The sequence below is a fragment of the Garra rufa genome, chromosome 5, assembly GCF_049309525.1.
Source record: "Garra rufa chromosome 5, GarRuf1.0, whole genome shotgun sequence".
NCBI lineage: Eukaryota > Metazoa > Chordata > Actinopteri > Cypriniformes > Cyprinidae > Garra > Garra rufa.
Genome location: NC_133365.1, coordinates 18,563,843 through 18,582,843, shown reverse-complemented (window position 1 = coordinate 18,582,843; position 19,001 = coordinate 18,563,843). Strand labels below are relative to the sequence as shown.

At 35.2% G+C, this 19,001-nt stretch overlaps 1 protein-coding gene across 1 annotated transcript in view; it reads right to left on the bottom strand.

Annotated features, from left to right (window-relative positions):
- The window catches only part of abr (ABR activator of RhoGEF and GTPase), a 225,784-nt gene extending 216,747 nt beyond the window's left edge, over positions 1-9,037 (bottom strand). The window contains exon 1 of the mRNA XM_073839571.1: positions 8,277-9,037. Within this exon, the coding sequence (XP_073695672.1) occupies positions 8,277-8,907 (631 nt within the window). The 5' untranslated portion in view covers positions 8,908-9,037. The remainder of the gene's footprint in view (positions 1-8,276) is intronic.
- Positions 9,038-19,001: the final 9,964 nt, after the last annotated feature.

Sequence of the window (19,001 nt, the reverse complement as noted above, 5' to 3'; positions counted from 1 at the left end):
GAGCTGTATTTTTCTTTAACATTTTTGTATTCTTTTGTTTAATTTGCAAAGTAGCTTTTTGACATCTAAAAGATGTTTAGAGGTCAATAGGTCATGTTGTAGCGTAAACTGTGGGGTAACCCGTTTTATTTTTCTTTAACTTAAATATAATTAACATTAAAACAATTACCTCATACATCTTTATTAGAAGAGATAGTCTTGACACAGACTTTTGTTTGTGTAAACTCTGAGACACTGATTCTTTCACTGAGTCTTTCTTACACACACACACACACGTTGGGTTTACATGTTTTATGGGCACATTCCATAGGCGTAGTGGTTTTTATACTGTACAAACCGTACTTTCTATCGCCCTACACCTACCCTACACCTAAACCTAGCCCTCACAGGAGATTGTGCACACTTTTACTTCATCAAAAAAAAAACTCATTGTGCATGATTTATAAGCCTGTTTCCTCATGGGGACCTGAGAAATGTCCCCACAAGGTCAAAATCTACTGGTATTCCTATCCTTGTGGGGACATTTGGTCCCCACAACGTGATGAATACCAGGTACACACACACACACACACACACACACACAGTTCATGCACAGGCTTGGCAGGCAGTGTAGAGTATTCTCGTCCTTAACCAGCTCCGTAGAAACACGCCTCAACAGGCAAAATATTTCACATAAGGAAAACATGACAGGAAAAATCAAGGAAAAAATCATGCATTTCACAGAGCCGTTTTAACAACACAGACTAAAACAGGTTTTACTGTTTTACATTCTTTTGTTACACAACTCTCTTAACCCTCATGTTGTGTTCCAGTCATTTTGACGCGGAAAGGATTTTTGTTTTCCCAAAAATGTTAGTTATTGTTATCGCAAAGGACTTAAACTTACTGACTTTGCTCAAAGAGGTATAACAACTCCCACCCCCCCCCCACCCCCACAAAAAACATGATAATTTTTGTTCTTTTTTTTGTATACCCCCACCTTGTTGCAGTGTTCCTGTCAAAAATGACAGACCGACAAAAAATTGTCAATTTCTTATGTTATATTATTACCAAATATTGGATTCAATCATTTTACTTGTTTTAAACAGACAGAGGTTTTGTATTTCTTTTTAAAAGTGATTGATAGCAGGTCCCACTGACCTCAGTTTTTGAGTGAACATTGCCAAACTATCCAGGTCCAACTCAAGTCTGTATTGCTACTACCCTATAATGAGCATATGCTAATGTACACCAAAAGAGCGATGTTCTGAACTTCATGTCTATATATATATATATATATATAAGTGTTTAAACTTGTGATGCAGGCAGCTATCTTCCTGCAGATGAGGAGCTAGTGACACCTTGAAAGTGAAACATACAGAGGAAATCTAACAGACTGTGAAGATGCTATGCATATCCTAACCACATATATTTTGGTCATTTTTATGTTTAATCCAGCTGCATCCTGTCCAGGCAACAGCGCAAACAACTTTTGGCTAAGCTGTCGGAGCTTGTCAACTAGACTGTGTTGTAAGAGTCTTGAATACTTTATAATTGAGACATTACACAAAAAAAGAAAGAAAAACAAAAAAATTTGTGTAACCTGATCTCATTCAAAACTGAAACTACATCGAGCCTTTTTAAAGCCTTCAAGGCTTTATAAATTTGACTGATAATTAGGTCAGAAGATGCATTTATCCAAATTGCGGTAGTGAGGCTGAGGCTAATTATAAACCTAAACTGTTTCAAAGCGTTGACAGAGACATCAGTTTCAAAGGTTAAACAGCTTCACTATTTACTAGTGGCTGATGCCTTGATTTTCACATGGTCAATAATGGACATTATAAAATGGTATTTCCCTTTAAACAGCCATATACACCCACATTGTTCGCTATATGGTTAATGTAAAACTGACAGGAAGTCAGAGAACATTGTATTTACGCAAATGGATAAATATATTAGACACTACCTCCCAAACTAAACATTCACTGTATGCAAAGTGGCACTGCTGAGTAAAGAGAATTCGAAACAAGTGTTTCCCACAGACTTGCATTCTATATTTAAACCACTTCTGCTGGTTTAAACCACTTCTGCTGGTTTAAATATTTATATATATTTAAGTTGATTATCATGTTGGTCTAAATGAAAACAGCAGACAGGCTGATTAAAAATGCAAATTTATTCTTTGCCAGCAGGAGGCACTTTTGGAGCGGCAGAAATATTGGACTCCCTGGTAACACTGCGCTCTGAAGATGGTGGAGCTGCAAGATTAATTGTTAAAAGTATGCACCTAAATGAAAATTCTTGCCCGAAGCCGGACAAAATTACACACTGGGCTGAAGGCTGATTACTGAACACGGTTTTTCATGTTTTTCCCCCATGTATTTTGCCAATTTTTTCACCATTGCATAAATTAAATAGCCAATATTTGCTTTTTACAGTTTTGTCTTGCTTTTCAAAGAAAAAAATGTATTTCAAAACAAATATTTAACACTGAACATTTTTAACATTCGAGTAGACATAGCCTACCAACAAAACACAATTTAACTTAAAATTAATAAGTTAGTAAAATAATATTCTTTGGCCATTTTTAAGACCCCCTTCTTGAATCAGGCATGTGTTTTTAAATGTACAAATAAATGCAGCCTTGCTGAGCAAGGGAAAACGTTATCATAAATTTATTAATATAGCTGTTGTAATGATTGTTATCATTATTTTTATGTTACTTTTTTATTTTATTTTACAGAACAACAGTAAAATAACAATACTAACATTTATGAATGTTGACTTTTATTTTGGTGGAAACCCGCAAGAAGACCTTAGTACTACTTTTTGAGTACGTAAGAAACAGTAACAAACAGTATTTTCAACTACCCAGTAATATTTCTGTTTTATAGTCATTCATATTATCACAGAAATACTGGGATTAGGCCATAGTTCAGAGATAAACATTGATTTCTTTGGTAGAGATCAAAATAGAGTATGCCATTTTGAAAGGAATTGGTGCTTCAAATAACGTTTGTGTCAATTGCATTGTTTCACCTGTAGGTGGCAAGTAACAAGTAACTGTTAAAAATGCATTTGTCATTGAATCATTCATTCAACAGATTCATTTAAAAACGCTAATTAATCCAGTAATGAAACAAGCGTTTATGAGAGGTCCAATCGACATGTCAACCAGTCATGTGCATCAAGATCAGTAAGTTCAGATCAAAAATTTGACTTTTGTTAAGGCAAGGTAAGTTCAGGTTGTAAAATGTTTTCAGACTTTTTAAAGGGTTAGCTCACCCAAAAATTTTAATTCTGTTATTAATTACTCACTCTCATGTCGTTCCAAACCCGTAAGCCCTTGGTTCATTTTTGGAACACAAATTAAGATATTTTTGATGAGCTCTGAGAGCTTTCTGACCTGGCATAGACAGCAAGACAACTACCACGTTTAAGGCCCAGAAAGGCAGTAAAGACATTGTTAAAATAGTCCATGTGAGATTGGTAGTTCAACCATAATGTTATGAATTAAAAGAACACTTTATGTGCACAAAGAAAACTAAAATAATGACACTATTCAACAATGCATCTTTCTAGGCCTTGAACGTGTCAGTTGCGTTTCTGTCTATGCAGGGTCAGAATGCTCATTTTTAATATGTAGGGCAAACATGCATTATCATTGCATTTTAAAATTTCCTGTCTCACTTTAAAACCAAACTTACACTCTTGATGGAGATGAATATGATATTGATATGGTCAGCAGTTCTCTAATACTTCCTAAGCGTTTATCTTCATCTCTCTCACTCTCTTTCACACCCACACATCCTCTCCCGAGGCCAGATGTTCTTTGCCCTTCCGGCCCACCACAACACAATCAACCCCAATCCCTGATTATCCCATATTAAATGAACCGGATCAGTCCACCAAACTGTAACATGCAAGTAATGTGCATGCTAACTTCACTGACAGTCCAGATAAGTCAAGTGACACTAAGCAAATATGAAGCTGTTATGTTTCCATTGTACCACAATGGAACATCTTAACAATACTGTGGAAACTAAAATGTTTGCCTGGAAGCTTCTTATCAATCCACTTAAGAATAAACACTCAAAGGCAGAGGTTTATGATGCAGAAACATGTCACAGTTTTGGTAATGGATAGCAATGGACAAACAATGCCAAATGCAAATAATAAAACAAACTAACTAACAGATATGTGACCCTGATATGTATATTTGTAGCAATAGCCAAAAATACATTGTACGGGTCAAAATTATAAATTTTCTTTTATGCCAAAAATCATTAGGATATTAAGTAAAGATCATGTTCCATGGAGGTGTTTTGTAAATTTCATACTGTAAATATTTCAAAACTTACAGTAATTTCTGTTTTGTTTGTTGTGATATGCATAGCTAAGAACTTATTTTGGAAACTTTAAAGGCGAGTTTCTCAATATTTCGATTTTTTTGGATTTTCAAAAAGTTGTACTGTATCTTGGCCAAATATTGTCCTATCCCAACAAACCATATGTCAATGGAAAGCTTATTTATTAAATCTCAAAAAATGAGAAAGAATGTACCCTTATGACTGATTTTGTGGTCCAGGGTCACATATAATGGCTAAATAAATGTGCATAAGGCTGTGCATCCAATCAGACTGCATTATGGCAACAATTTTATAGATTTAATTTTAAGGATGTTTTTGTTAATGTTTTCACAATGTCACCTATCACAACATTGAATTTATTGTAATATTTGTTCTGTTTCACACCTCTGCCCAAATTTACTCCCCTAAACGAACAAATACACAGTCTAGCATGATGCACATATGTTCCCTTGCACAATTTTAAAGTAAATGTAAGCTTAGGGTTGGGATCTGGCCTTTGATCCACATAAAAGCTATGCACAAACTTTAACGCACATGGGTCAAAGACATCGGCAACATGTGAGTATGTCTCATAGAGCAACACGTGCCGTTCCATCAGATTTGGTGCCTCTTCCTCTTTCCTGCATTAGAGTCATTGCGGGGCTTTTTAAAAGAGTGTCAAATCGGATAAAACCTGTATCTGTGTCACAGCGGTGTTGTGAGAGCATGTTATGGACGCTCAGCTGATCATGTTGTGAGATAAATACATAAGTGACAATGTTTTGATTCATTTTGCATTTAACTGATAAAACTGTCCGAAGAGAAAAATGACAGTATATGGACAACAAGTCCATATAATGGATGTAGTCAGTTCTCCTCAAGTTCACACAGGTGTCCTATAGACTGTTTTTATTGACACGTTATCAATCGGCCATATTGACGGCACTCAACATAAACAACGAACCGAGCGAAACTTGCAAATTTAGCTGATTGTTGCTGCTAAAAAAGGTCAATTATTGTCATGTTTTAGGCTGTACTAATGGGTCGGACTAGAAAAAACATTTGTAGTAGGGATGCTCATTTCGGTTAATTTTCCTGACCGACAACCGCTGCTCGTTATCCGATCATTAACCGTTAACTGATAAAATAAGAATAATAAATTTGTTTAAAATAAAAATAAAAATAGAATGCACGAGTATCTGTGATGATACATAAAAATACAAGCAAATGTTTTATTTTAACGTGCAAACAGCAGCATACAGAGCAACAACAAAAACTGCATTCATATACTCAAATTATCACGCATCAGCAGCGCTTCTGAGAACAGAGAAAATCAGAATGAAATAAAAAAAAGAATAATATAAATAGGCCTACACTAAATATGTAGAAATTAAATAACTACCTAATTAAGATGACAAAACTAAAACACACTGAATCCTTCTATGCGCTTCGAAGAAAGGTACCGGTCTTGTTCTTCTCGTCGGACATAAAAACATATAGCAGGCCAGCTTATACCTCAGTTTTTAACATGTGGACATGCTGTACGGATAGACTGGGACGCTGTCTGTTAACGCTTAGATCCGTGATAAAAACACTTCACAAAAATCCTTTCAATTTGCGGTTCGGGTCTTTTCATCCACTAGTCATATAGACACGTGTTTTCACAACGTTCAATAGCCAATCACAGACATTTCTGTTGATAACATTATCGCAATGGCCAATCAGAGGCGGCTATGTTACGATCCTCTCACCACTCAAAGTGCCGGTTTCAATTCTGCTAAATTCTATACCTCCACGAACTCTCTCATTAAAACAAAGAAAGTGTAGACATGATGTAAATAAGAGATCCATTTACAGAGTAAAGGTTATTTTATTACTTTTTATTAACTTTGTGAGATTGCGATTAACTAAAGTAATGTATGAGTGAGAGCTTTCCAGTGATTATAAGGGGAGCGCACACTTTTTAGACTATAATTAATTCAGAATTTTAATACATTTATTCATGGATTCACTCTTTGATAACCCAATATCGCCATTGCCATCGTGTTGCATAGGCTACTTACATGAGTTAAGGTAAAGCAGGTGCTTACTCAGCAAAATATGTCTGAACAGCCGCACTGCACGTGTCCACATGCGCCAGCGAGTAAACATTATTTTTTCTTTCACCATGCATGCAGCAAACGTAAAAAATAATAATAATATATTATTATTATTATTATTATTTTAAACCGTTTAACTGATAGTAATAATCGGTTAAAATTCTAACTGACGGTTAACGGTTAAACGGTCAATATGAGCATCCCTAATTTGGAGTACTACAGACTGACAAAAGTTATGACAAACCAAGGAGAAGAGTGCAAAAAACTGTCTGAGGAACTAAAGGTGTTTGTGGTTGGCCAAACTGACCCAGGATTTCCAGGACAAGAATCTTGACAACATTTGTGTTTGTTATTATCATTTCCAGTCAAGCAGATGAAATATTAGGCTAAAATGTTCATTAATACTGCTCATACGTATCTTAACCACTCATTACCTTTAGTTTGTCAAACCATTGCGCCCTTTCCTGCTTACTTAAGTTTTCCATGGTTTAGAAAGTATAAATTAGCAGAATAACGTATTCAGTAGTACTTTAACCATTCAATCAATGCTGTTGTTTACATCCGAATATCTTCAACATGGCTGTGCATGCGAGTAACTGAGCAAACTGCCCAGGCTTGCCAGGTTTTCACAACAAAACCTGCCTAATTGTAGTAGTATTTATTTATTTATATTTACATATTTATTTATTGCCAAACAACATAATTGTCCAGAATTTCTTGGTGAGCTCAAACACATTCATACATACATACACAAATTATTCCAAGCATTATAAGGAGTGAAATACTGATGCATAAGTGCCAGAAGGGTTTAATGGACCATCCTGCAATAGGTACTGTCCAGGAGCTAAATACATTATTAACATTACTGGGGTCACTTCAAGCCACGGACATGAAAAACAACCCACAGGAAAAGTGTTAAAGCAGCCCAATTTCACGGGAAAACCACGGACTTGGCAACACTGACTGTGCAAACCCTCTATATGCCTATGGTTAGTATGTACTATATCCGCTGTGTTGTTATTGTCACATGACCTACCAGCATCAGTTGCATCACTTCGCTACCATTCATAAATTCTCTCCCATAGCCTCACGGGATAGTATAGTGTCCACTTAACACACACATAAGAATCCCAGAGAAAAGAGTCGGACTTCCACACACATTTTGGCTGCTGTTTTTCAAATACTATGAATTCAGACATAGTCCTCTTTTGGCGTACCTCCTATCGCATAATACAGTAGCCTACATAGTACTTGTCTTGTAGTATTTGATTTCAGTTGCAGGGAGATTCCTTCTCCCATGATCAAAGCTTTCTGTACTCACATCTCCACCCAACTCCAGGTTTTCCATTCCCTCATGTATTCAGTAATGACAGTTTACTAAAGGTATAGTTTACCCCAAAATGCCTAAAATTTAGTCAACAATAAAATTATATTTGATGGACTAGTATCCATGGATTACTTGAGGATTATTGTAATGCTTTTAACCGTTTGGGCTCTCAATGTGACGGCACCCATTCACTACAGAGGATCCCTTGGTGACCAAGTGATGTAATGCTACATTTCTCCAAATATGTTTCAATGAAGAAACAAACTTATCAACATCTTGGATGAAATGATAATGCATATTTTTTTTAGTAAATGTTCATTTTTGGGTGAACTATTCTTTTAAGCAACATCGTGTGACATGTGACAAAGCGCTTCAACAGACTAACATATGACATAACAAGCATAACTGGGTAAACTGATGAACAGCAGCAGCCCACATTCCTCCTGAAGGAAACTTCTTCAGCGCTTTGAAGGTGATAAGAAACAGGTATGGTAAGAGTTTTAGTTATGCTTGTCTTACCTGCAGAGGAGGAGTCGTCATGGTCGGAGCTCAGGTATCCGTCAGGTGTGCTGCGTCCAGACCCATGAGAGCCGCGGAGCGCGACTGAAGGAGACAGTCTGCCATCATCCGAGTCCAGGTCTCGACTCCAGCGGATGCGAGGATTGAGCCGGTGACCGTCCCGAACGTTACCCTTCGGGTTGAGAATGTTTTTTCGCAGAAAGTTTTCGTTGAGCTCTACGTCCTCGAACTCGTGGTCACTGTCCTGCTCTCTGTTCCGTTGCTCGGCAACGCACCGTGGGATGTCACTAGCAGAGGAGTGATCTTGCGGAATATCGGGCTTTTTCCGAGGAGGGACGAGGATAGGCTTACCTGTCTTGCTGCCCCGGAGCACTTCTCGGACTAAAGGCTCGTCCCCGCCTTTACTGTCTGCGTCGCAAGGACTGTCCTTCTTTTTCTGCGCGATGGTGGTCTGCAGGTAAATCACCTTGAACTTCTCCTCCGAGAGAGCCTGCTGTAGCACCTTCAGATTGGCTTTGCATGTCTCCAGCGCTGCCTCTATGTCCTCCACCGAGCTGAGGTTCATCACGGGCACTTCACCGTCGGGAAACTCATTCCTCCAGTGCTTCTCAAATTCCTTCTGTTCCCACATTTTAAAACCAGGATGAGGGGGAAAAGTCCTTGAGTGTGTCTCGTTCCTGCTAAAACAGCTTGGGTTCACTGTCTCAAACGCCTGTTGTGAAGTAGCGACTGTTCATTTTCTCTTTCGCGCATATCCACTCACTCGCACACCACAGATCAGTTTACAACTGAAAAAACTTTCAGCTTCCGCTACATTGGAAAGTCGTGACGTCAGCTGGACAAGGAGCCAATCAGGTCCATTAGCCGTTTACATTTAGACGTGCGAAATCTCTGTCTGTGGTTGCTTTTTTACTCACCATTGAAGCCCCACCTGTTGAGTAAACATGCGTTTGCCTATTGACATACATTTCAGTTCAGGTTTACAAATAAATGTACTTCCAATTGTAAATAAAATAAAAATACAATGAATAAATAAATAAATGTACTTCCAAATATTACATAAATAAATAAATGTACCTCAAAAGTGTAAATACTAATTACAAATAAACAGAAACAAACAAATAAACATACAAATAGCTAAATCAATAAATGTACTTTAAAAGTATGTCGCTTGCAAATTTCTTACAAAAAAGCAATATAATGAAAAATACCAATACTGCAAATTGAGCAAATAACTAATAACTACAAATAAACAGATAGAAACAAATAAATGTAGTTCAAAAGTATGTAGCTTAGACATTTCTTACAAAATAGCCAATACTGCAAATTAAGCAAATAAGTAATAATTACAAATAAACAGATACAAACAAATAAATGTACTCTTAAAGTGTGTAGCTTGCACATTTCTTGCAAAATAACCAATTTAATGCAAAACACCAATACTGCAAATTGAGCAAATATGAATGATTACAAATAAACACATACAAACACACAAACAAATGTGCTTACAATGTATGTAGCTTGCAAAGTTCTTACAAAATAAGCAATATAATGCAAAACACCAATGCTGCAAATTGAGCAAATAAGTAATAATTACAAATAAACACATACAAATAAATAAATAATGTACTTCAAAAATATGTAGCTTGCAAATTTCTTACGAAATAAGCAGTATAATGCAAAATACCAATACTGCAAATAAACAGATAAAAAACAAATTATGAATAAAAAAGTAATAAAAGTAATAAATATACAAATTGAGCAAATAAGTAATAATTACAAAGAAACAAATAAACAAATAATAAATAAATACATAAATACATATACTTCATATGTATGTAGCTTACAAATACCAATACTGCAAATTGAACTAATAAGTAATAATTGCAAATTATCAGATACAAACCAACAAATAAATAAATGTACTTAAAAAGTATGTAGCTTGCAAGTTTCTTACAAAATAAGCAATACAATGTAAAATACCAATTCTGCAAACAAGTAATAATTACAAATAAACAGGTACAATTAAACAAGCAAATAAATAAATAAATACTCGGCAAATGTCTTACAAAATAAGCAATATAATATAAAATACCAATACTGCAAATTGAGCAAATAAGTAATAAGTAAGGAATAATTGACGACGGGCCGTAGAATTCTTAGAAAATAATGCACACCAGAGGTGGTGATGCGGTCACGACGCGAAGCGGAGTGGCCGTTACACCTCGGGTGTGCATTATTTTCGTAGAATTCTACGGCCCGAAGTCAATTATTCCGCTTATACTACAGTTACCACACCTCAAGACATCGATCAAGTGATATATTTCAAGACATTCGTCCGGTTTTTATCCTTAAAATGCTATTGTGAGTAGGATTAATTTCTTACGCAGCTCATTCAACAGCTTCGTTGCTAGTTCCAAAACGTCATTTTAGAACTAGTAACGACGCTTGGGCTGTTAATAGCAAAATAATGCCGTTAATAATGAAGTTTAGACAGACCGAAAGACAAGCAGACAGACGGAAAGAGTGAGGGAGAGAAACTAAGTGTATGACTTTACCCCTCTCACCTCTGTGTCTCTCAAGGGTGACTGGCAGCATCGTCTCTACTAACAGTTAAACTTTAAGCTCATTTTCTTCAAGACCACGCCGTTGTTACCTTGCGTGTGAGAGCTGTCATGTCGTTTTTAAGTTGTTAATAGTCAGAGCAGCGCTAACAACATTAGCGCGAATGCTAGCGCGAGTGCAAACTGTACTGTTATGTGTGTGCGTCTGTGAGGTGAGTGAGAAGAGGGCGAGAGAAATAGAGTTTGTGCTTTCCGTACATAATAAAACGTAATATATTGTGGAAAAAACATGGAAATAATCTGTCGTTTTTATCCTGATGTTTACTGTATTTATTAGTTTGGCCAGTGTCATTGTGGGTTTTAGTTATTTTGCTGTTTTGGGCTGTAAGGACCTTTGAAATAACTGAAATCGTATGGCGAAGTGATATAGACATGCACTGCGGTCTAAAGCTGCCTGGAACTACGTTCGCCGTGCGTTTCCCTGAATATAATGCACACCTCTAGAACGTTCGTCAGCCAATCAGATTCAAGCATTCAACGGCCCTGTAGTATAAGTAAGGAATAATTGACGACGGGCCGTAGAATTCTTAGAAAATAATGCACACCAGAGGTGGTGATGCGGTCACGACGCGAAGCGGAGTGGCCGTTACACCTCGGGTGTGCATTATTTTTGTAGAATTCTACGGCCCGAAGTCAATTATTCCGCTTATACTACAGTTACCACACCTCAAGACATCGATCAAGTGATATATTTCAAGACATTCGTCCGGTTTTTATCCTTAAAATGCTATTGTGAGTAGGATTAATTTCTTACGCAGCTCATTCAACAGCTTCGTTGCTAGTTCCAAAACGTCATTTTAGAACTAGTAACGACGCTTGGGCTGTTAATAGCAAAATAATGCCGTTAATAATGAAGTTTAGACAGACCGAAAGACAAGCAGACAGACGGAAAGAGTGAGGGAGAGAAACTAAGTGTATGACTTTACCCCTCTCACCTCTGTGTCTCTCAAGGGTGACTGGCAGCATCGTCTCTACTAACAGTTAAACTTTAAGCTCATTTTCTTCAAGACCACGCCGTTGTTACCTTGCGTGTGAGAGCTGTCATGTCGTTTTTAAGTTGTTAATCGTCAGAGCAGCGCTAACAACATTAGCGCGAATGCTAGCGCGAGTGCAAACTGTACTGTTATGTGTGTGCGTCTGTGAGGTGAGTGAGAAGAGGGCGAGAGAAATAGAGTTTGTGCTTTCCGTACATAATAAAACGTAATATATTGTGGAAAAAACATGGAAATAATCTGTCGTTTTTATCCTGATGTTTACTGTATTTATTAGTTTGGCCAGTGTCATTGTGGGTTTTAGTTATTTTGCTGTTTTGGGCTGTAAGGACCTTTGAAATAACTGAAATCGTATGGCGAAGTGATATAGACATGCACTGCGGTCTAAAGCTGCCTGGAACTACGTTCGCCGTGCGTTTCCCTGAATATAATGCACACCTCTAGAACGTTCGTCAGCCAATCAGATTCAAGCATTCAACGGCCCTGTAGTATAATTACAAATAAACTGATACAAACATTTAATAAATTATATTAATTAATAATAAATTATATTAAATATTAAATATAAGTATAAATGCATCAAGTTGAAGCAAGAGAAAAAGTTTTGTTATAAAGGCAGATACACAAATCTTTGTACTTTCTGCATTAGTTTTACATGCAATTTGCATGTTGTTGTTGTTGTTGTTGTTGTTGTTGTTGTTGTTGTTGTTGTTTTGCATCTATTTCATGCAAGAAAACGCAGCTCTTGACTTTGACATTGTTCTTGTGTCACCTGTGACGACTGTGGTATTGAAAAAAGCTGAAACCAAATGTAATGATGCATTTTGTGTCTTGATAATTAAATAAGTAGTTCACTTCCAGAACAAACATTTACTGATAATGTACTCAGCCCCTTGTCATCCAAGATGTTCATGTCTGTCTTTCTTCAGTCGTAAAGAAATTATGTTTTTTTTAAAAGGAAAACATTTCAGGATTTCTCTCAATATAATGGACTTCTATGGTGCCCCTGAGTTTGAACTTCCAAAATGCAGTTTAAATGTAGCTTCAAAGGGCTCAGCCGAGGAAGAAGGGTCTTATCTAGCTCAAACGCTCATCTCGTCTAGCTCTGTGTAAACTTTCATTTTCTCCTCCAACTTCCACGGGTGGTTCAGGTTAAAAAGTATAAAAAATTTGTTAGAAAATAACTGAACGTTTTGCTCGATAAGACCCTTCTTCCTCGGCTGGGATCGTACAGAACCATTTGAAGCTGTTTAAACTGCATTTTGGAAGTTCAAACTCGGGGGCACCATAGAAGTCCACTATATGGAGAGAAATCCTGAAAAGTTGTCCTCAAAAAACAGAATTTCTTTTTGACCGAAGAAAGAAAGACATGAACATTTTGGATGACAAGGCGGTGAGTACATTATCTATACATTTTTGTTCTGGTTCTTTGAAGCTGCATTTAAATTGCATTTTGGAAGTTCAAACTCGGGGGCACCATAGAAGTCCACTATATGGAGAGAAATCCTGAAATGTTGTCCTCAAAAACATAATTTCTTTACGACTGGAAAATGAAAGACATGGTTCTTTGCAAGATAGATTATTGCAGGCATCACTGCAGAATTTCGTTGATTATCAGCATAGTACTAGTTGGGAAGAAAGTGGACATTTACACATAATGAATTTTCCCTGACTCTTTAACTGAAGTGTCCTCCAGTACATTTGAGGTCAGGTTTTTATATCCCAGTTGAGTGTAATTCATGGTCCATTTTCTGTTCAGAGCTGCCAGGGCCTATTCTTCATTCAGATTCCCCTTCTCACCCCGGTGTCAATACCATTAGCAGAGACGTGCAGGACAAATTTGATATGGGTATCATCGTGTCACTGGAGAACTGGAATGGCTGGCTTCCAGCAGTTCTATGAGAAACTAAAGATGAGAGAGTACTGATATCACATCGGAGATGAGAGGGGGGAGAGGGATCTGCTGCATGGATCAATCCACTTTAGAAAGTGTTTAGAAGCTTGTGATGCTACAGTGCTACATTTTTTCTTACTTTTTAAAAAAATGAATCATTTTGACCTCTGCAACTTCACAGTGTACACTGAAACAAAGCCCTCACACAAGGGTTTTAGTATTTGCGCATATATGCATTAGCACCGGACATTCAAATGCAGTTTCAGCAGGAATCCCTTTTAATAATTCATGAGATTTTGCATCCTTTGAACCTTTGAACTTGAGCCCTTGTAAAATGTATTTGAGTGGGACATTCAGTGGTTTAGTAATATATAATTATTTATTTTAACAGGTTAACAACCATACAGCAGGCTTAAAGAGATAGTTCATCAAAAAAATGAAAATTCTGACATCAGTTATTTACCATCAGGGTAATTCCAAACTTGTATGATTTTCTTTATTCTGTGAGAAGAATATCTTTTGAAGAATGTTTAAACTATTTTGTCCTTACAATTAAAATCAATGAGAAAACCGTTTGACTTTTATTGTATTGACAATGTGTTCAGCAGAAGAAAGAATGTCATACAGGTTTGAGACGACATGAGGGTGAGTAAATCAGGGTTATTGTAATTAATCTAAAGCTAAAATCATGAAAATAAATAAATACAATTTTTGTTCCTGAAATAAAATAAATTGTACAAAAACATGATCATTTTCATTTAGTTAACTTGATTATCTTAAACTTAAACTGAAATAAAATAATAAACATAGATATATAACATATTTATATATATAGACATATATTATATATACAATATTTGCCTATTGATATACATTTTAGTTCAGGTTTACAAAAATAAAATAAAATTTAATTAAATTAAATACTTCCAAATTGTTAAATAAATAATAAATACTTTTACTTAAAAAAAACATATATAGACATATTTTTTTAAAAAAAAGCAATAACTAATAAAAATGACAAAACACACCAAAATTACTAAAAAAGTTGACTAAATTAACAATTATTAACAAATAAATAATTATTTTTGTTCCTGAAATAAATTGACATATTTATTTTAATTTATTGATTATTTAAAAAAAGATTTTAATTCAGCTAGGTGTCAAAGCAACATTTCTTATTTTCATTTAGTTTTACTTTAATAGCTTAAACTGAAACTGAAATTAAATAATAAACATATATAGACATATTTATAAAAAATTGCGTAAATAAAATAAATATTAAAAAAAAACAGTAACTAATAGGTTTACACATGCATGTACTTCCAATTTTTATATAAATAAATGTTCTAATAAAATAAAATAAAATAAAATAACTTTTGAAATGTTAAATAAATAAATGTACTCAAAAATAATCAACACAGACATATTTAAAAAAAAAAACCATTAACTAATAACTTTTTTAAATGACAAAACTCACCAAAATTACTAAAACATTAACTAAAAGAACTATTATAAAAACCAAAACCAAAAATAACAAATAAATAACATATTTTTATTTAGTTTTACTTAAATAACTTAAACAAACGGAGATAAAATAATAAACATATATAGACATATATAAAAATATTTGCCTGTTGATATACATTTCAGTTCAGGTTTACAAATAAATGTTAAATAAATAAATGTACTTTTTAAAAAAATAATAAACAAATACAGACATATTTTAAAAAACAGTAACTAATACAAATGACAAAACGCACCAAAACTACTAACAAAAAAAAAAAAAGGAAAATTATAATAGCATCTCAGTGATACTAAAATAACACTAAAGTGAATATTGTCAAAGTTTTAATAAATATATTACATTCTAAGGGGAAACATGACATTTTCATTAAAAAAAATGCATTATAAAAAACAAGGAAAATGACTTGTTTTCAGTGTGGGAGGAAAAAACGATGAGTAAGATGGTAATTATGAGGCAGTTGGGGGAGGAAAGAATGGTCTGTTACATTAGAAACAGGAGACGAGTGCATTCACTGGAGCTAATGCAGTCATACCTCTGAAAGGCCTAGGGCTCTTCTCATCACATCTTCAGCTGATGCAAAACACTCAGTCTGCATGAACCATCAGCGGGGTGTAAACATCTAACATGATCTAGTATAATTCTTAGCATACCTAACAATTATTCACCAATTATTGTAGTTATGCCAAAGCCTCTGGGCTTAGAGCCATTATAAAACTGGCATCACAATGAACAGTGTCAGAAACCGAAGACCCGATTAGGTCATCCTTTATTTGATACGCATCAATGCCTTTAACTCCAGCCAAAGAGAGAAAGTCTTCCTGTAAATTCAAGCTTGTTTTAGTAGCTCAGTGCAATATCTTTCATTTGGGAAAGAGAGAACCCTTTAGAAGGGCTTTGTTCCGTTTTGGACTCTGTCCCAGAACTGCAAGGTCGTTTTGTTTTCTAAAAGCCTATTCAACTTTTACCGATCAACAGTGACTGATACATAACTTGCTTCAGTTACCATGGTGATTCACACATTAAAATCACTCCACACTTTCTAGCAAACTGACAAAATGTGACACACAGTGATACACATGATGCACCGTATTACCCACCTGTGAGTAAGGCACACACGACAATGAATCGCTTGGTATTTACACAAGACGATGGTGATTCAACTAAGATTTAGATGCCCGTTTCATGTTAGTATGCATATTTGCCCATCCCGCAGATCATTTACAATTAGTATGAGGGGAAACGTCACTATGTGGCATTTTTTCACTTATGAAAACTGCTTTTTTTTCTCTCCTTACTAAAGCAAATGTGGCTAACAAACTGCAAATTTAGTAATTCAGCAATCCTGCAACTTCTAGAACAACAGCCTTTTTAATATCTTGGAATCAAGGGCAAAAAAGAAAGTTATTTCCTTAGGTTTAATGATGAAGTGCTGCTCTCTAGTGGTCAGTTTATACAGTTAAAGTCAAAAGTTTACATACACCTCGCAGAATCTGCTAAATGTTATTTTAGCAAAATTAAGAGGGATTATACAAAATGCAAGTTATTTTTTATTTAGTACTGACCTGAATGAGATATTTCACATAAAAAAACAAAAACATTTAGTCCACAAGAGAAAACAATGGTTGAATTTATAAAAAGGACCCTGTTCAGAAGTTTACACACACTTGATTCTTAATACTGTATAATGATCCACAGCTGTTTTTGTTTGTTTGCTTTCTTTAGTGATAGTTTTTTATGAGTCCCTTGTATGTCCTGAACAGTTAAAGTGCCCACTGTTCTTCAGAAAAATTCTTCAGGTCTCAGATTCTTCAGTTTTTCAGCCTTTTTTGTTTTTGAACTCTTTCCAACAATGACTGTATGATTTGGAGATCCATCTTTTCACACTGAGGACAACTGAGGAACTCATATGCAACTATTACAGAAGGTTCAAACGCTCACTGATGCTCCAGAAGGAAATTAAAAGAGAATTTCACTTTCAGAACAAAAATGTAAAGATAATTTACTTAACACCTTGTCATCCAAGATGTTTATGTCTTTCTTTCTTCCGTCGTAAAGAAATTATTTTTTTTTTGAAAAAAAAAAAAAAAAACATTTCAGGATTTCTCTCCGTATAGTCGACTTCTATGGTGCCCCCGAGTTTGAACTTCCAAAATGCAGTTTAAATGCAGCTTTAAAGGGCTATAACTAATCACAGCTAAGGAAGAAGGGTCTTATCTAGCAAAACAATCAATTATTTTCTAAAAACAATTACAATTTATATACTTTTTAACCTCAAATGTTTGTCTTGTCTAGCTTTGCGTGTACTGTATTCTGGTTCGAGACAGGGTATGTCAAAAACTCCCATCTCATTTTCTCTACTCCACATCGCTGTTTTACCTTTTTTCGTAAAGGGCATTTGATCTTCTTCGCATGTTCACTTTGTTAACACTGGGTCGGTACTGAAAATGAGATGGGAGTTTTTCGACCTACTCTAACTGTCTTGAACCGGAGTACACAGAGTTCACGCAGAGCTAGACAAGATGAGCATTTGAAGTTAAAAAGTATATAAACTCTTTTTTTTTTTCAAAACGATTGTTTTGCTAGATACGTTTCTTCTTCCTTAGCTGAGATTGTTTAGAGTCCTTTGAAGCTGCATTTAAACTGCTTTTTGGAAGTTCAAACTCACGGGCTATATAGAAGTCCACTATATGAAAAGAAATCCTGGAATGTTTCCTCAAAAAACATAATTTCTTTACAAATGAAGAAAAAAAAAAGACATGAACATCTTCTGGAAATGAACTTCTCCTTTAAGAGCTGTTTTGAATTTGAAGATCAGGGTAAATTTAACTTATTTTGTCTTCTGGGAAACATGTAAGTATCTTCTGTAGCTTCTGAAGGGCAGTACTAAATGAAAATTATATATATTTAGGCAAAATAAGAAAAATTTACACATCTTCATTCTTTTCAAAAGTTTTCACCCCCAGCTCTTAATGCATCGTGTTTCCTTCTGGAGCATCAGTCAGCATTTAAACATTCTGTAATAGTTGCATATGAGTCCATCAGTTGTCCTCAGTGTGAAAAGATGGATCATACAATCATTGTTGAAAATGGTTCAAATACACAAAAATGCTGAAAACCCAAAAAACTTGTGGGACCTGAAGAATTGTTCTGAAGAACAGCAGGCAGTTTAACTGTTTAGAAAAAACAAGGGACTTATGAACAACTATCACTAAAAAAAAAAAAAACAGCTGTGGATCATAAAGAAAACAACAGTATTAAGAATCAAGTGTATGTAAACTTTTGAACAGGGTCATTTTTATAAATTCAACTATTATTTTTGCTTGTGGACTATATGTGAACATATTTTAATGTGAAATATTTTATTCAGGTCAGAACTAAATAAAAAATAACATGCATTTTGTATGATCCCTCTTATTTTAGTAAAATAATTAACATTTTACAGATTCTTCAGAGACTTCAACTGTACAACAAAACACAGAACATTAAAAATATCTTAAAGGAACAGTTTGGCCAAAAATGAACATTTACTGAAAATTGTACTCTCCCTCAGCCCACTCAAAATTTAACATTGCATCACTTGCTCACCAATGCAGTGAATAGGTGCCATCAGAATGATAGTCCAAACTGTTGATTATAACAAAACAAGTAATCCACAATTAAGTAAGTCCATCAATTAACTTCAAGAAGTAG